Source organism: Salvelinus alpinus, chromosome 2 (assembly GCF_045679555.1).
Source record: "Salvelinus alpinus chromosome 2, SLU_Salpinus.1, whole genome shotgun sequence".
Taxonomy (NCBI): domain Eukaryota; kingdom Metazoa; phylum Chordata; class Actinopteri; order Salmoniformes; family Salmonidae; genus Salvelinus; species Salvelinus alpinus.
In genome coordinates, this window is record NC_092087.1 from 78,649,393 (window position 1) to 78,665,007 (window position 15,615).

General features: G+C 43.4%; 1 protein-coding gene across 1 annotated transcript; it reads right to left on the minus strand.

Moving 5' to 3' along the window:
* Positions 1-826: 826 nt before the first annotated feature.
* Positions 827-7,282, minus strand: ptger1a (prostaglandin E receptor 1a (subtype EP1)). The gene is made up of 5 exons (XM_071389385.1): positions 6,892-7,282; positions 4,625-4,752; positions 3,849-4,409; positions 2,823-3,083; positions 827-2,506 (listed from the first exon to the last, which is right to left on the minus strand). Exons 2-5 carry the CDS (start codon positions 4,709-4,711, stop codon positions 2,228-2,230), a joined length of 1,188 nt encoding a protein of 395 aa, XP_071245486.1. The 5' UTR covers positions 4,712-4,752; positions 6,892-7,282; the 3' UTR covers positions 827-2,227.
* Positions 7,283-15,615: the final 8,333 nt, after the last annotated feature.

Here is a 15,615-nt window from a genome sequence, read left to right on the forward strand (position 1 = left end):
CGACTTGCCAAAACTATAGTTTGTTAACAAGACATTTGTGGAGTTGTTGAACAACGAGTTTTAATGACTCCAACCTAAGTGTATGTAAACTTCCGACTGCAATTGCACATACGTGGCTACCAAAACTTTATAGGAAAGAACTATGAGTGTTATTTATTGACTGCCATGGTCGATATAATTTGCTATTTAATTTACTGACACTAAACCAGCATTCCTTTCTTGCTCTTGTCCCATGGGAATCACATTTCCAGCATAGTTTCCAGAATCTTATCATTTGAATGAAAAAAAGACCAAGTCAGACAGAATATATGAATTGTAGACAAGACTGTAAAGTCTAGAGACTATAGAGGAAGGATTGTAAAGGGCCCTGAGAAATAAATAAACCAAGCGTTGGACTCAGAACTGAACAGGGATGTTTTATGAGGTGTTATGATGACCCTCAGTCCTGGTTTGCTGGGTTGGCTTGTGTTGTTGCGTGTGTTTTGGGAATTTGGTGTTTTGCTGACTTTGGCCTTTCTCCAAATGTATGATTTAAATGCTGTGTCAAACATACAGTTATTTGAGAGGAAAGTTTTCAGAGAACTACGTAGGCGGTAAGCAGGCTGCGGTATTTATCTTCAGTTTCCTATTGAAGAATATTCACTTGAGCATAATAGTCACTGTTTACTAGAATGGACCCAGTTACACCATTTGATTTCTTTGCATCGTGTGTTTTCCCACCATATATTCAGGATACTGTACACCCTTTGAACATACTGTATTATTGTAATACTGTATTTAATACCTTGGCGGAGAGGAGAAAAAGAAGGACAACAACGGTATCTAATTCAGTCAAAACATTCTTCTTTATTTCATCACATTCAATTGCTTTACATTCCATAACTTCTTTACACGTCCCCAGAGAATTGAGGAAAAGCAATAAATATGTATAACTTGTACAATATTTGACATGAAGTAGCATTTTTATACATCAGAAGCTCAGGAAAAATCATAGTTCTCCCTTTACTTAACAGGCAATCTTAATCTTAGCATAATATTTACATAGCATACAACTCCGTTTTTTCGGAATCGTTCTGGAATCGTTAGACATCGATGATGTTAAAATGTCATTGTTAAACCTTAACCAACAGACTTCAGAATAATCAAATGTAACGTTCCACAAATGAGATCCAATATGTTGAATGAATTGTGATATTTTTATGCGTTACATTCTATTCATGAAGATATGTAGCTTGGCTTTGACCTTCTGATCTCTCAGATGAACCTGTGCTGATATAGCTGCACATTTTCATACGCTTCAAGCCTTTGACCTACTCACTATGCAAGTGTGTTTCTCAACTCTCCATCTGTGGGGTAATGTGTTTCTCAACTTTCCATCTGTGGGGTAATGTGTTTCTCAACTCTCCATCTGTGGGGTAATGTGTTTCTCAACTCTCCATCTGTGGGGTATTGTGTTTCTCAATTCTCCATCTGTGGGGTAATGTGTTTCTCAACTCTCCACCTGTGGGCTAATGTGTTTCTCAACTCTCCATCTGTGGGCTAATGTGTTTCTCAACTCTCCACCTGTGGGCTAATGTGTTTCTCAACTCTCCATCTGTGGGGTAATGTGTTTCTCAACTCTCCATCTGTGGGGTATTGTGTTTCTCAACTCTCCATCTGTGGGGTAATGTGTTTCTCAACTCTCCATCTGTGGGATAATGTGTTTCTCAACTCTCGGTCAGTGGGATAATGCAGACTGACTGGTCCAATAGACCGTACTCGGACACCGGGTATGTCCGTACTCAATTCCTAGTTTTAATTTAAGAGATATCCAAAGGAGGATGATCTTAGCTTGCCAGTCACTGTGATAAAGAAGATTGAGAGATACTGCCATGGCTGAAGAACATGTAATCCTCATTTTTCAGAGCATCGTATCCTTCACTATACGTGATAACAGAAATGTCCTCTTTTTCTGTCGGTGACCTCCACAAAGTACCAAGGACCACGCTCGCTGCATGATGAGTAACCTTGCCTGAGACCTAAAGAGTTGCTTTGGCTCCCTGGTCAATACTAGGCTTTAGCTTAGCGGGCTAATGCAGTCTTCTTCTGTCATTCACTCGAACACCGTCGGTCACACAGTCATATCCTGTTGACAGTATTCTTCTCCAAGCTTTGACTCTGAAAGGGGTTCCACTCCCAGCGTCGGAGCACACTCCCGTTCAAATCGGCCTGGCGCTTGGTTATGATCTCATATCCTGTTAACGGGATTGTTTTCTGAGCTCTTGCTCTGAAACGAGTTCCCCCCCCAGTGTCGGAGCACACTCCCGTTCAAATCGGCCTGGCGCTTGGTGATGAGGTAGATCTTGCGGAGGACGGCCCGGCGCAGCAGGATATAGACCCAGGGGTCCAGGATCTGGTTCCAGGAAGCCAGCCTCACGCCCATCAAATTCAACGTCTCGTAGGTGGCCATGTCAGCTTTATCAATGGAGCCCCTATAGGAGCGCATCACCGACATGAGCCCGAAGATCTGGGGCATAAGAGAAGAGATATAATTGTTCATTGTTATACTTTGATCCAGAAGCATCATGCAACCTATTTTTTTGATGGGGCATTGACGACCTAATTCGATTTCTTTGGTATAATTATGCGTAAAATAAACTATCTTGTGTATTTTCAGTGTACAAATGGATCAAACTGAAGGGGCTTGTGGCCAGTCTTTGTTGTTGGGTGACTTTTTTCTAGATGTGTAGCGGGTGTAGGGAATAGGCATGGTGTGGTGGATGGAATCAGTGGCATCAGCATCTACACTTGTTCATGTCCTAGGCAGCGATTGTCCCACTCACCAGCAGAGGGCTCCAGCAGATACAGGACGTGACCATGATGCCCACCAGCTGCACCACCATCTCTATATCATGGCTCTTGGCCACTGAGCGGTGGCTGTGGGACGTTGAGTAGCCCGATGGCCTCCGTCTCAGCCTGGCCAGAACCAGGGTCAGCCCGCTGATGGTGTTACACACCAGGGCCACCCCCAGTGACGTCAGGCCCAGCCCGGAGAAGAGCGTAACGAAGGCTACGTCCGCTTCCTGGGTGTCGTTAGCTAAGACCTTGATGAAGGAGAAGACAGACATTTAGTCGTTGTTGTATGTAACTCTGTACTTTATCCTGTCATATTGTACACTAGTGTTATTTCTATGAAGCTTTTTGTGCCTCCAAAAACATCCCATTCACTTTAATGGTGGTAGGCAGATTTACTAAACGTCACATTGTTTAAATAACTGCCATTGACCTTTGAGAATGTTCAACCTGAAGCATTAGGGGAGCTCAGTATCTGGCTGCCAGGGCTGGGGTCAATTCAAATTGAATTAAATCAATAAATAATACATAAAAACGTTTTTCCATTTCTTACATTTTTTATTAAAATCACTTTCTGAACTGACAGATGTCAATTCGAATTGACCCCAGCCCTGCTGGCTACTGACCTTGATAAAACACCAGCTGTTGGGGTGCTGGTAGGTGTATGACCCCAGCCCTGCTGGCTACTGACCTTGATAAAACACCAGCTGTTGGGGTGCTGGTAGGTGTATGACCCCAGCCCTGCTGGCTACTGACCTTGATAAAACACCAGCTGTTGGGGTGCTGGTAGGTGTATGACCCCAGCCCTGCTGGCTACTGACCTTGATAAAACACCAGCTGTTGGGGTGCTGGTAGGTGTATGACCCCAGCCCTGCTGGCTACTGACCTTGATAAAACACCAGCTGTTGGGGTGCTGATAGGTGTATGACCCCAGCCCTGCTGGCTACTGACCTTGATAAAACACCAGCTGTTGGGGTGCTGGTAGGTGTATGACCCCAGCCCTGCTGGCTACTGACCTTGATAAAACACCAGCTGTTGGGGTGCTGGTAGGTGTATGTCCCCAGCTGGAAACAGGGCAGCAGGGCCACGCAGAGGGCCACCAGCCAGATACCAGAGAGGGACAGCTTGGTACGGGTGGTGGTAACTAAGGAGGAGTGGAGCAGCGGCTGCGTAACACCCAGACAGCGCTCGGCGGCCATCGCACAGCCCAGGAAGAGCGGGCACAGGCCGAAGAACACCATAGATCCACCCAGGAACTGGCACATGGGGTCGGTGGAGCCGTTTGAGGAAGCGGCGGCCGCCTCGGGGAACACCCCTCCGGAGAGGTAAAGCCGGAGGACCAGCGCTCCCGGGATGATGTGGCCAAAAAAGTCTGTCAGTACCAGGGAGCTGGCGAAGAGGAGGAAGGTGGCTTTGGAGCGTCGGCGCTGGTGGGAGTAGGCGTTGGCCAGGATGAACAAGGCCACGATGTTGGAGATGACGCCCAGGGTCATGGAGAGAGCGGCTGCGATCGGGCCTCCGGACATAGGCTTGTCCGAGGTGAGGTTCCCCTGGTAAGCCAGACTCTCCATTTCCACCTATACAATATGCAATATACAATACAACTTTATGTCCAATCACAATCTGAACTGTGTCTTTTTGCTGTCTTGTGTTATCCAACCCACCGGACATCACACATACACACACACAGAAGTGAAACCAGCCTCCCTCCATTAGCTAGTTCTGGCCCCCGGGACTTTAACCAGTGACCTTCCGGTTACTGTTCCACTTCTCTAATATCTGGCCTACCTACCATCTCCGTGTCCCACTGGCTGAGGTTGGAGAGGGGGTCGAGGGCCCCCGGGGGCCCGGAGAGGTTGTAGTGATTCATGGCTAGCATCACTGGGCTTTGAAGGTCAGGAACCCCATCACTGAGAGAGGCTGAGAAGAGAAGGAGAGAGACAATATGATTATAGTGGTATTTCAGGCTTCAATGACCTGTAAGTAACATGGGGGAATGGGGTCATCGTATAGGTAGCAATATAGATGGGAAACACACACAGTCAATACTAGAATTCAGACTCTCAAGTTTCAGCAACACATGTCTTCTTCCCCATCTAGCTATCTACTAGCTATAAAATATCATGAGGATGAGTAACTCATGAATGACACCACAGTTCTCTATCCTATTTAACCCACATAGATATAGAATATGCTTTAAAGCCCCTTTAAACTTAAACTTGACAGAAATAGCTATCTGTACCTCAGAGACTGTTTGCATTGACTCTCCACACATCCAACCCTTACACACAAGCACAAACACAGAAGCACACATAAACACACACACACACACACACACACACACACACACACACACACACACACACACACACACACACACACACACACACACACACACACACACACACACACACACAACACTGCTGTTCTATTATATACAGTTATAACACAGTCATACTTGACATAACACATTCATTATCTACACTGTATATTCTATTGTGTACATATTAGTTTTACTATGCATACTACCTTCCTCTAATTACTCATTATTTTTTATTTACTTTTGATTTTTATTGATATTGTACTGCAATGTTGAGCGTCTATCACGCAAGCATTTCACTTAAACTTTTATACCTGCTGTAAACTGTGTACATGATGAATAATGATTTTTATTCATTTAACATTTTTATTTGAGGTAATAGCACCTAACCCCTAACCACAGGTCTAGGATCAGCTCATTCTGCCCCAATTCCCAAACATAACCATTAAGGAATCATTAAACAATATCTGATCCTGTATCAGCGGTTAGAGACAGCTTCCACTTAATCCCACAGAACAGCTGCTCTATTCACCCTTAGGTTGTACAATTGATGTACAACGCATTTGACACAATAGTTGTGACACAACTGATATTTCCGTGATACAACTGAGAGGTTGTCTGCACACAAATATAGACACAACCATTCTGCAGTGTCTCCACACACTGGTGTAATGACTTTTCTGCTGAAAAACGCTCTGTTGTATCACACAATCTGTTGTCCATTAGTCATACGCCACTGACGGGTTAGAACGAAGGGCAAGTTATAACAGTTCCCTGTTGACAAGCACATAACTATTGAGACACATTCCATGAGCAGCTTCAATCCCTCAGGCTGTGTTCTAGATCAGGGAGGCAGCAGGCAACACACGCTCTCGCTCTCTCTCTTGACAAAATGGTTTCCTCACATTAACACTTGTCTTTGGGAAGCATGGAAACATGGACATTACATTGAGGTGATGGTTCTTTTTTAACCGCCTCAAATGGTCTGTGTTCGTTGGTTTAAAAGTAGACTTTCAAGCAATACATCTTAAGCAAAAAGACACATTTCTGATAACTCTACACACATGTTTGTGTTTCAGCAGTGTGTCTATATTGTATTGATGTGGCAGACAGTCTAGAGGCTATGTTTCTAATACAGATTTGTCTGTTTTATTCAGTGGTCTAATGTCACTAATAGAGGTGATATATGCTGCCAAGATTATTCTACCCAACTCAATTAATAACTAGGCTGTTCTATACTACTCAATTATATTCTATTATTTTCTGTTCTATTATAGTAAAAAAAAATCACAACAGGTGGTTTTGCACCTGTTTACATTCAGTATAAATGCATATGTGTCATGAATAGACCTACATACTCACTAAACTTGAGGAAAACAGTTCTCCAGGCACAGCTCACCCTTACTGTAAATGAAACTAAAATAGATTGACCTGTCACCTTTCACTATCATCCTAATCCCCCTACTCAATGACTAATTATTACCTTATCATCGAGTCACCCTGTAATTATTATTGAGTTCAAGGTGTGTTTAGCTATTTTAAATATGCACTAGCATGCCAAACATACCACTGACATGTCTTTGTGGCTCTGAAACATTCTTAGCATCATTTCTTTGAGGAGAGTTATTTTTTTCCAAAGCTGTCCATTTGCTTACCCTTTATTAATACTGTTGCCATACACAAAAATAAAATAAAAAGCCATAATAATTATGATAAAATATTTAATGAATAATCATTACCATTACAGATAGGGATGAATAATTCCAGTCAATTGTGATGTCCACCCTTTCAACGTAATAGTCCGTGGTGTTATTCTAAATCCAGATTCCAGAAAGATATACAGGTATCTATATAATCCAAAGAAACCGTTGAAAACGAAACACATTCACCAAACTCTTCCTAAATCGACTGGTGCAGAATAAAAGTACTCTAAAAGAACAACCATTGTTCCATGATATATCTTCGGCAGAATGACGACATTGAGTTCATTGTTCTCGGAAAACAAATGTTCAACAACTTCAACAGAATTTCCTTCATCGCTTTTAAATCCGTTTGATTGGAGTATCATGACCGGAGAGTGAGCGCGAGGATTATTCCAATGCTGCGGATAGGCTGTACCGCAGGTTCTCTGACGCGTGCTTCTCAATAGCGTTTTATATAGCGCCGTGTCCTAATGGATAGGTAGCCCATGGGCGGCCCCGTGAATCAAGTCATATTATTTTCAGACATAGAAGAACACTTTTTCATGTCATTTGTCCATGTTTACATGTACTTTTTACGGTCACTGTTATACTAGGCTACTGTAGCCAATGTGAGTCACATTACTTTTGAATATCAGTTTGTATATACACGGTTCAGGAAATAATAACTCAAATAGCATTACAATAACCAGCTGCCGAACATCTATAGTTTAAAACAGAAATATTTAAATATGTGGTTGTTTTTAAATAGCCATTATTGATTAATTTGATCATTATTGCTCAGTAAAAATGACATGAACGTATGGTCTATAACCCATCATTATAAGAGGTGAAACACTACATGCAGTAGATTAGACAGTATAGTGCAGCCTGTATAGGCACGTGTCAAATTATACTTATACTTATAATTCACCATTAAATACTGGTATCCAGTAATTCAGGCTATTTTCTGTGCTCCTGTAAAAATACATTTGTTGCAAGTGTTTTTAACTTGTGCATCTCAGAGTATGCCTTGAGGTATTGTAGCAAAAAATATCTATGTTTTATTGTCACATACACCAGATAGGTGCAGGGAAATATGTTGTTTTACAGGGTCAGCCATAGTATTATGGCACCCCTGGAGCAAATGAAGGTTAACTGCCTTGCTCAAGGGCTCATAAACAGATTTCTCACCTTGTCAGCTCGGGTATTCAAAACAGCGACCTTTCGGTTACTGGCCCAACGCTCTATTCGCTAGGCTACCTGCCGCCCTAGTGAGATCTATCTGATTTCTCTAGATCAAGTGTTCTTTTTCCAGGTCCTAGGATCAATGCTTGGTTTCAAATTGATGAAAAAGTGCAAACCGAGACGAGCGATAGCATTTCGCTCTTGCTACGCTGACGCTGCATATGAAACATGATGTTATAAATAACTAGAGGTGTCAACTATCAGGCCAGACCCAGTAAAAGTTGAATACTTTGCTGAGGACATACTGTAGGCCTATGAGGTAAGCAGACTGGTTTTCTAGTGGCTTTTTACTCTCCTATCTAAATGTATGATGTAGGCTAATATTAGGAAAATATATTCTAAACCAGACACTTAATTCATGCAGTGATTGATTATGACAGGCTTTATTAGCCTGCTATAGATAGCCCAGATATCAAGGGAATTAATTCACTCTGATCAGCCCAAGAATTATTAATATTTATACTACTTACTGTAGGCCTGTGTCTTATCCCACTCTGGTTTTAAATACTGAATGTCATTTTAATACTCACTCATATGGTTACCCAGAGACCATGCAGCTTAGTTAGGGAACTCTTTTCCATCCTCTACTACTAACATTATTAATTTAGTGCTGAAACTGTCTGTCTTTCTCTCTCTTTGATTGACAGCTTAGTATAAAAAGAGGTGATAGGAGGAATGTGTCAGGTGGTCCAACCAAAGTGTGGCGCTCGTCTCGTACTGCCCACTGGAGACAGGTGCACGTGTTTGTTTAATTAAATCATTATTTGGCAACGCCAGGGCAGACGCAGGCTTGTGGCTTGGCATTGGATTAAGAGCAATAACAAGTGGATGGAAAGGAGTTCAGAGAGAGAGAAAGAGAGGAGGGTGAGGAAGAGAGAAAGACACAGAAAGAGAGAGAGAAAGAGAGGAGGGCGAGGAAGAGAGAAAGACACAGAAAGAGAGAAAGAGAGGAGGGTGAGGAAGAGAGAAAGACACAGAAAGAGAGAAAGAGAGGAGGGTGAGGAAGAGAGAAAGAGAGGAGGGTGAGGAAGAGAGAAAGAGACAGAAAGAGAGGAGGGCGAGGAAGAGAGAAAGAGACAGAAAGAGAGAAAGAGAGGAGGGTGAGGAAGAGAGAAAGACACAGAAAGAGAGAAAGAGAGGAGGGTGAGGAAGAGAGAAAGAGAGGAGGGCGAGGAAGAGAGAAAGAGACAGAAAGAGAGAGAGAAAGAGACAGAAAGAGAGGAGGGTGAGGAAGAGAGAAAGAGACAGAAAGAGAGGAGGGTGAGGAAGAGAGAAAGACACAGAAAGAGAGAGAGAAAGAGACAGAAAGAGAGGAGGGTGAGGAAGAGTGAAAGACACAGAAAGAGAGCAAGAAAGAGACAGAAAGAGACAGAAAGAGAGAGAAGAGGGCGAGGAAGAGAGAAAGAGACAGAAAGAGAGAAAGAGAGGAGGGTGAGGAAGAGAGAAAGACACAGAAAGAGAGAGAGAAAGAGACAGAAAGAGAGAGAAGAGGGCGAGGAAGAGAGAAAGAGACAGAAAGAGAGAAAGAGAGGAGGGTGAGGAAGAGAGAAAGACACAGAAAGAGAGAGAGAAAGAGACAGAAAGAGAGAGAAGAGGGCGAGGAAGAGAGAAAGAGACAGAAAGAGAGAGAGAAAGAGACAGAGAGAGAGGACATTCATGTTTGGTATGGTTCTGAGGGAATACTGTGAGACATTGGTTTGGTATTCCATTGGACTGGACCAGGTCTACTAGGCCTTCCAAATGGTTCAAAACATCTCTCACAAAGAGAGGCTTTGTGAAGGCTGAAATGGCGAGAAAGATGTCTGGCTGAAGAGTAGTCTATCAACAAAACCAGAACACAACGTAAGAACCACAACATCTGTTAGAGTGAAAGAAGGTGGGAGACGGTGAGAATTATCAAACGCGCGATCAAGAAACAACTTGTGTGCGAAAAGTAAATGGAATGCCGCATTAAAAATTGAAAAGGGAATTTAACGAGGTGCATCAAAGGAAGGTTTTGACCTTCTGATCTAAAAAAATCGCCGAAGCAATCTCAGAGGTGAAAACATCTCCTGAAATTCACTTCCCATTTCCTTTTTTATATTCCTTTTTCCATTTTAATGTGACATCGGACCTGAAAAACAACCCGTGTGTGAAAGTAAATGGAATGTAACATTGAGGTACAGGTATATTAGTTGTCACCTCTTTGATCTAAAAAACGATTAACCTCCGAAGCAAGAAACATGAAAGCATCTCCTTCATTTCACTTCCTACTTTCCCTTTAATTCCTTTCCCATTTTAACGTGACATTCCTGAAAATCAATCAATCAATGACATTTAATTATAAAGCCATTTTTACAGCACGGTGGCTAGAGAAAACTCCCTAAAAAAGGCAGGAACCTAGGAAGAAACCTAGAGAGGAGCCAGGCTCTGAGGGGTGGCCAGTCCTCTTCTGGCTGTGCCGGGTGGAGACTATAAGAGTACATGGCCATTAAGGCCAGAAAAGAACGACGTCAGTACCAGCCAGACTACCTTCACCTCACACATCCGCACCAAACGGCCTTAACAGTGGCAGGAGGTGGTTTCTCTTTCAACGTTCCTCAGTAGGAGGCCAGGATCTGATAACACAAGCAGGAATTGCGTGACAACCGACGACCTTGATCATCAAGAAGCGCAAAACAGCGTTGGAAGTTCAAAGGATTGGAACGGCTCAAACCTTCCCCATTAGGAACATGTCTACGTCCCAAATGGCATCCTATTCTCTACACAGTGCACTACTTTTGACCAGGACCCATAGGGCTCTATAGGGAATAGGTTGCCTTTTGCGATGCACCTCATCTCAAAGAGGGCCACAGTTGTGGGAATATTGATCTTGGAAGTTGGATCCGGAATCCAGGACCAAGAAGAAGACAACTTTCGTTCTTTTTTTAACAGCTGGGGTTGTCAGAGTCAGACCCGTAGAGCAGAAGTCAAGTCAAGCACTTGGCCCCGACGAGATGTCCCCCCCCCCCCGGGCCCCATTTCTCTATGAAAAATGTTCCCCATTCCGATCTCTTTCCCCCATTTTCTTGGTAATTTGCGCTCGCAAACTTTGCCATTTGGCCTGTGCCACGGCCCCGTTGTCCTTCCAACACCCAGTCTGGCTTTGAGGCCTCCTCGGGCTCCCTCGGCTCCTCAATCTCCCCCACTGACCACAAAGTGGTCCTGAAAACCACTGACTGCTCTCCTCTTCCTCTCTTCCCCCCTTTTCTGTCTCAACAGTGAACCTGCCGGCCTTTGAACCGCTCTCTGATGGAGCAGCGAAATGGAGGGTTGGAAAAGCCAGGCAAAAGGTTTCGGATAAAGATCTCTGTCTGTTCATATCAAGTTGGAAATGCTAGACTAAAGAAAAGCACAGAGTTAAGTCCTCTTTGGTCACTGCATACCGCTTGCGTGCGCGGCACTGCGCTCGTCCAAATCTGCATCCCGTGCGGTAAGAAAAAAAACACAGTCTGTCTGTATCGCTGAACACCCCATATCTCAGCCTGTCTCAGGCGTTTTAGTGTCACCCCCAAACCCAAGAATAGAGATGGTTGTGCCTCTCCGATCAGTTTCTGGTGAGAGTTCTTTCTGTGCAGTCTCTCCAGTCTTCATTTGCGCTAAATTCTTCAATATCTTATGCAATAAAATAAACCCACCTGATGTTGAATTAATATGAATTAAATGAACCCAATCAGATGCGGTGCAGTAGCTGCTGACACTATGTCTAATGTGACTTTATTATGTGCTCTTTTGTCTGTATTTTGCCTCCAGAACAACCTCTCCAACTGCAGAAATCTTGACGCCCAGGCAACAGCAGCTGCAGTCCTAAATAATTTGAACAGTTTTGTTTGCCAAACTGTCCACATGCACACAGCACCGTGAGTGTTATTTTGAATAAAACAAAATGCAGTCATTCAATTTATTCACAGAGACAAACAGAAACCACAGACCATGTCATAATCTGTCCCGCAAACGTTTTACAGTGAGATGTTTTGCTGATTGGAAAGCCATATGCTATCTAGCCACTCTAGAATCAACAGGATCAATTGGACGCCTACTGGAATGTCTACAGTACATCAAAATATGCAAATCAGCATCGTTGACTCTAAGCACTTAGTCCATTCATAAAGAGATGACTATGACGAGTGGAATGGAAGGAAGATGGAAGCTTGTTGGTTCTGGAACGGTTGGGTGAGTTCTTTCGGTTCCGCTGGCAGGCTAGGCTACCTCACTACTTTTCTCTGTGGGAGGGGGGTGACAGTCTGACAGACAGACACTCAGACAGACAGAGACAGTAGTGGTTCTTAGATTTACCACAGCGATGGATTCATGGAATATTCCACACTTTCTATCCATCACGCGGTGTTTATCTACCAGCACTGAGCACTCACACATTTCAATCCCCCGACCTGGGGTATGCTAATATAGGTGTTAATCTACCAGCACTGAGCAGTCACACATTTCAATCCCCCGACCTGGGGTATGCTAATATAGGTGTTAATCTACCAGCACTGAGCAGTCACACAGTTCAATCCCCCGACCTGGGGTATGCTAATATAGGTGTTAATCTACCAGCACTGAGCAGTCACACAGTTCAATCCCCCGACCTGGGGTATGCTAATATAGGTGTTAATCTACCAGCACTGAGCAGTCACACATTTCAATCCCCCGACCTGGGGTATGCTAATATAGGTGTTAATCTACCAGCACTGAGCAGTCACACATTTCAATCCCCCGACCTGGGGTATGCTAATATAGGTGTTAATCTACCAGCACTGAGCAGTCACACATTTCAATCCCCCGACCTGGGGTATGCTAATATAGGTGTTAATCTACCAGCACTGAGCAGTCACACATTTCAATCCCCCGACCTGGGGTATGCTAATATAGGTGTTAATCTACCAGCACTGAGCAGTCACACATTTCAATCCCCCGACCTGGGGTATGCTAATATAGGTGTTAATCTACCAGCACTGAGCAGTCACACATTTCAATCCCCCGACCTGGGGTATGCTAATATAGGTGTTAATCTACCAGCACTGAGCAGTCACACATTTCAATCCCCCGACCTGGGGTATGCTAATATAGGTGTTAATCTACCAGCACTGAGCAGTCACACATTTCAATCCCCCGACCTGGGGTATGCTAATATAGGTGTTAATCTACCAGCACTGAGCAGTCACACATTTCAATCCCCCGACCTGGGGTATGCTAATATAGGTGTTAATCTACCAGCACTGAGCAGTCACACATTTCAATCCCCCGACCTGGGGTATGCTAATATAGGTGTTAATCTACCAGCACTGAGCAGTCACACATTTCAATCCCCCGACCTGGGGTATGCTAATATAGGTGTTAATCTACCAGCACTGAGCAGTCACACATTTCAATCCCCCGACCTGGGGTATGCTAATATAGGTGTTAATCTACCAGCACTGAGCAGTCACACATTTCAATCCCCCGACCTGGGGTATGCTAATATAGGTGTTAATCTACCAGCACTGAGCAGTCACACAGTTCAATCCCCCGACCTGGGGTATGCTAATATAGGTGTTTATCGTGGCCAGGCCTTCTCTCCACCAGAATCCCATGTTGAAACCAAGAGCAGAGACAAAGAGGAGAAAATGGGGGTTTATTGATCTTCTGGGCACTTGGGGCTGAAATGCACTCTGGGTAGTCTTAGGCTTCGTCCCAAATGGGCTTTCCTTATATAGTGCACTACTTTTGACCAGAGCCCTATGCACTATGTAGGGAATAGGGTGCCATTTGGGAAGTAGGCCTTATAGTTTCTGAACAGCACTGTCAGTGATGGATTGTCTTGGCTCCCACAGCTGAACACGGAGGAATGGACATGGACTGATACAACACAGGTGTGCAGCACAGAAAGGCTTGCCAATTAAAAATCCACTTGTGTCTAGTTCACAATCAAATTCCTTTCAAGGGCAAACATTTCCAGTAATCAATTTAGTTAGATCTTGTCAAAGAAAAGGGTCATGCATGTGTTTTTGATAAATCACTGCACTAATTATCAGTATATTCATATTTCAGTAACCAACAACCCCACCCCACATTTCTTTTAAATAATAAGATCGTACCCCCACCACAATGTATTTTTTTGACCTGTCTCCATTACCAATAACAGGGGAGGTTAGCATTTGGGGGGTGGGGGTATGATCTCATCCAACAAGTTTGAAGAGTCAGCTTGAAGTAGTCATTGCGGGCTAGGAATATGGGACCAAATACTAAGCTAATATACAACAAAAAATACAAAATGAACATCAAACATATTTTAAAACCATATGATTATGTTGGAAAGCAACCATTACCTACATGGTAACAAACATACTCATGTACAAACCAGATGTTGAGGACAGGCGGAGGACATGTGTTGTTTAGTGGGTCAGTTTAGTATTTCGCTAAAGCCGGAAACAGCTGTCGTCATCATCCCAAGAGGTTTGAACCCATAGATATAGATAAATAGATGTAGCTCTAGGTTTGAACCGATAGATGTAGGATCTTAATTTGATCAATTGCAGGTGAACTTTGCAGGACATTTGCAGGACATTTAAAATTGCAGGACATTTAAAACATGTAGTGTATTTGAGGTTTAAAAAGGCTTCTGAAATGTGTAACTTCCACGTTGAAATATCAGACTTGATTTACCCTAACGAAAAATGTATCAACCTCTTCAAAAATGTCCAGTATTTATAATCCACGTAATAATTATAATTTCCTGTTGCTGCAGGATTATTTTCCTGTTGTAGCAAACTGGCTCAAATTAAGATATGGCATCTGTTCAGCAGCATCGACTTGATTCTAGTTTCTCTCTCCACTCCACAACGTCACCAAGTAGAGGGATATGAGCTCAAAGCAACACAAGCTGTTACGTGGAATCCCTGACATTTGTATAAAAGACCCTATCTCAATATTGTATTTAGTGTGCACTGTGGCTTGTCGAAATGGGGCTCCGAAAAACGGTTTTATTATTTATTGCTTATGAATTTGGACCAAAGCCTCTGGCGCTCTTGGTGGTTCATACTTTGAACGAGGCCCAATAGAATTTCAACGAGGGTTCGAGATGGAGGAGAGGAGAGGCCAAGTTTGATTTAAGCTGTGGGTCAGTGTGGCATTTTTTTTCTCTCTCTTTGCAATAACAACAATTAGCCTGAAATTCCACGGATATAATAGTATGCAACCTAAATGCTTAAAATATTTAAGCCCGACACTTTAGCCCGATTCCAGATCTGTTTGTGCTGTTTAGCCAACTCCCATGGTCATACATGAAAACACAAACAGATCTGGGATCAGTCTAAAGTGTCAGGCTGCCGAGCTGCCAAAAAGGGATTTGCATCCGTTATGAAATGTGTCACTAGAGGGACTACTAGACTGATTCCAGATCTGTTTGTGCTGTCTAGCCAACTCCTATGGTCATACATGAAAACACAAACAGATCTGGGATCAGTCTAAAGCACTGGTTCTCAATCCTGGTCCTGGGGACCCAAAGGGGAGCACATTTTAGTTTTTGCCCTAGCACTA

Excerpts from the sequence above, each read along its gene's own strand:
- ptger1a (XM_071389385.1), bottom strand. The coding sequence starts at position 4,711 with ATGCTAGCCATGAATCACTACAACCTCTCCGGGCCCCCGGGGGCCCTC. Across the intron at positions 4,410-4,624 it reads GCCAGTGGGACACGGAGATG|GTGGAAATGGAGAGTCTGGC; the intron begins GTAGGTAGGCCA and ends CATATTGTATAG. Across the intron at positions 3,084-3,848 it reads ACAGCTGGTGTTTTATCAAG|GTCTTAGCTAACGACACCCA; the intron begins GTCAGTAGCCAG and ends TCCTTCATCAAG.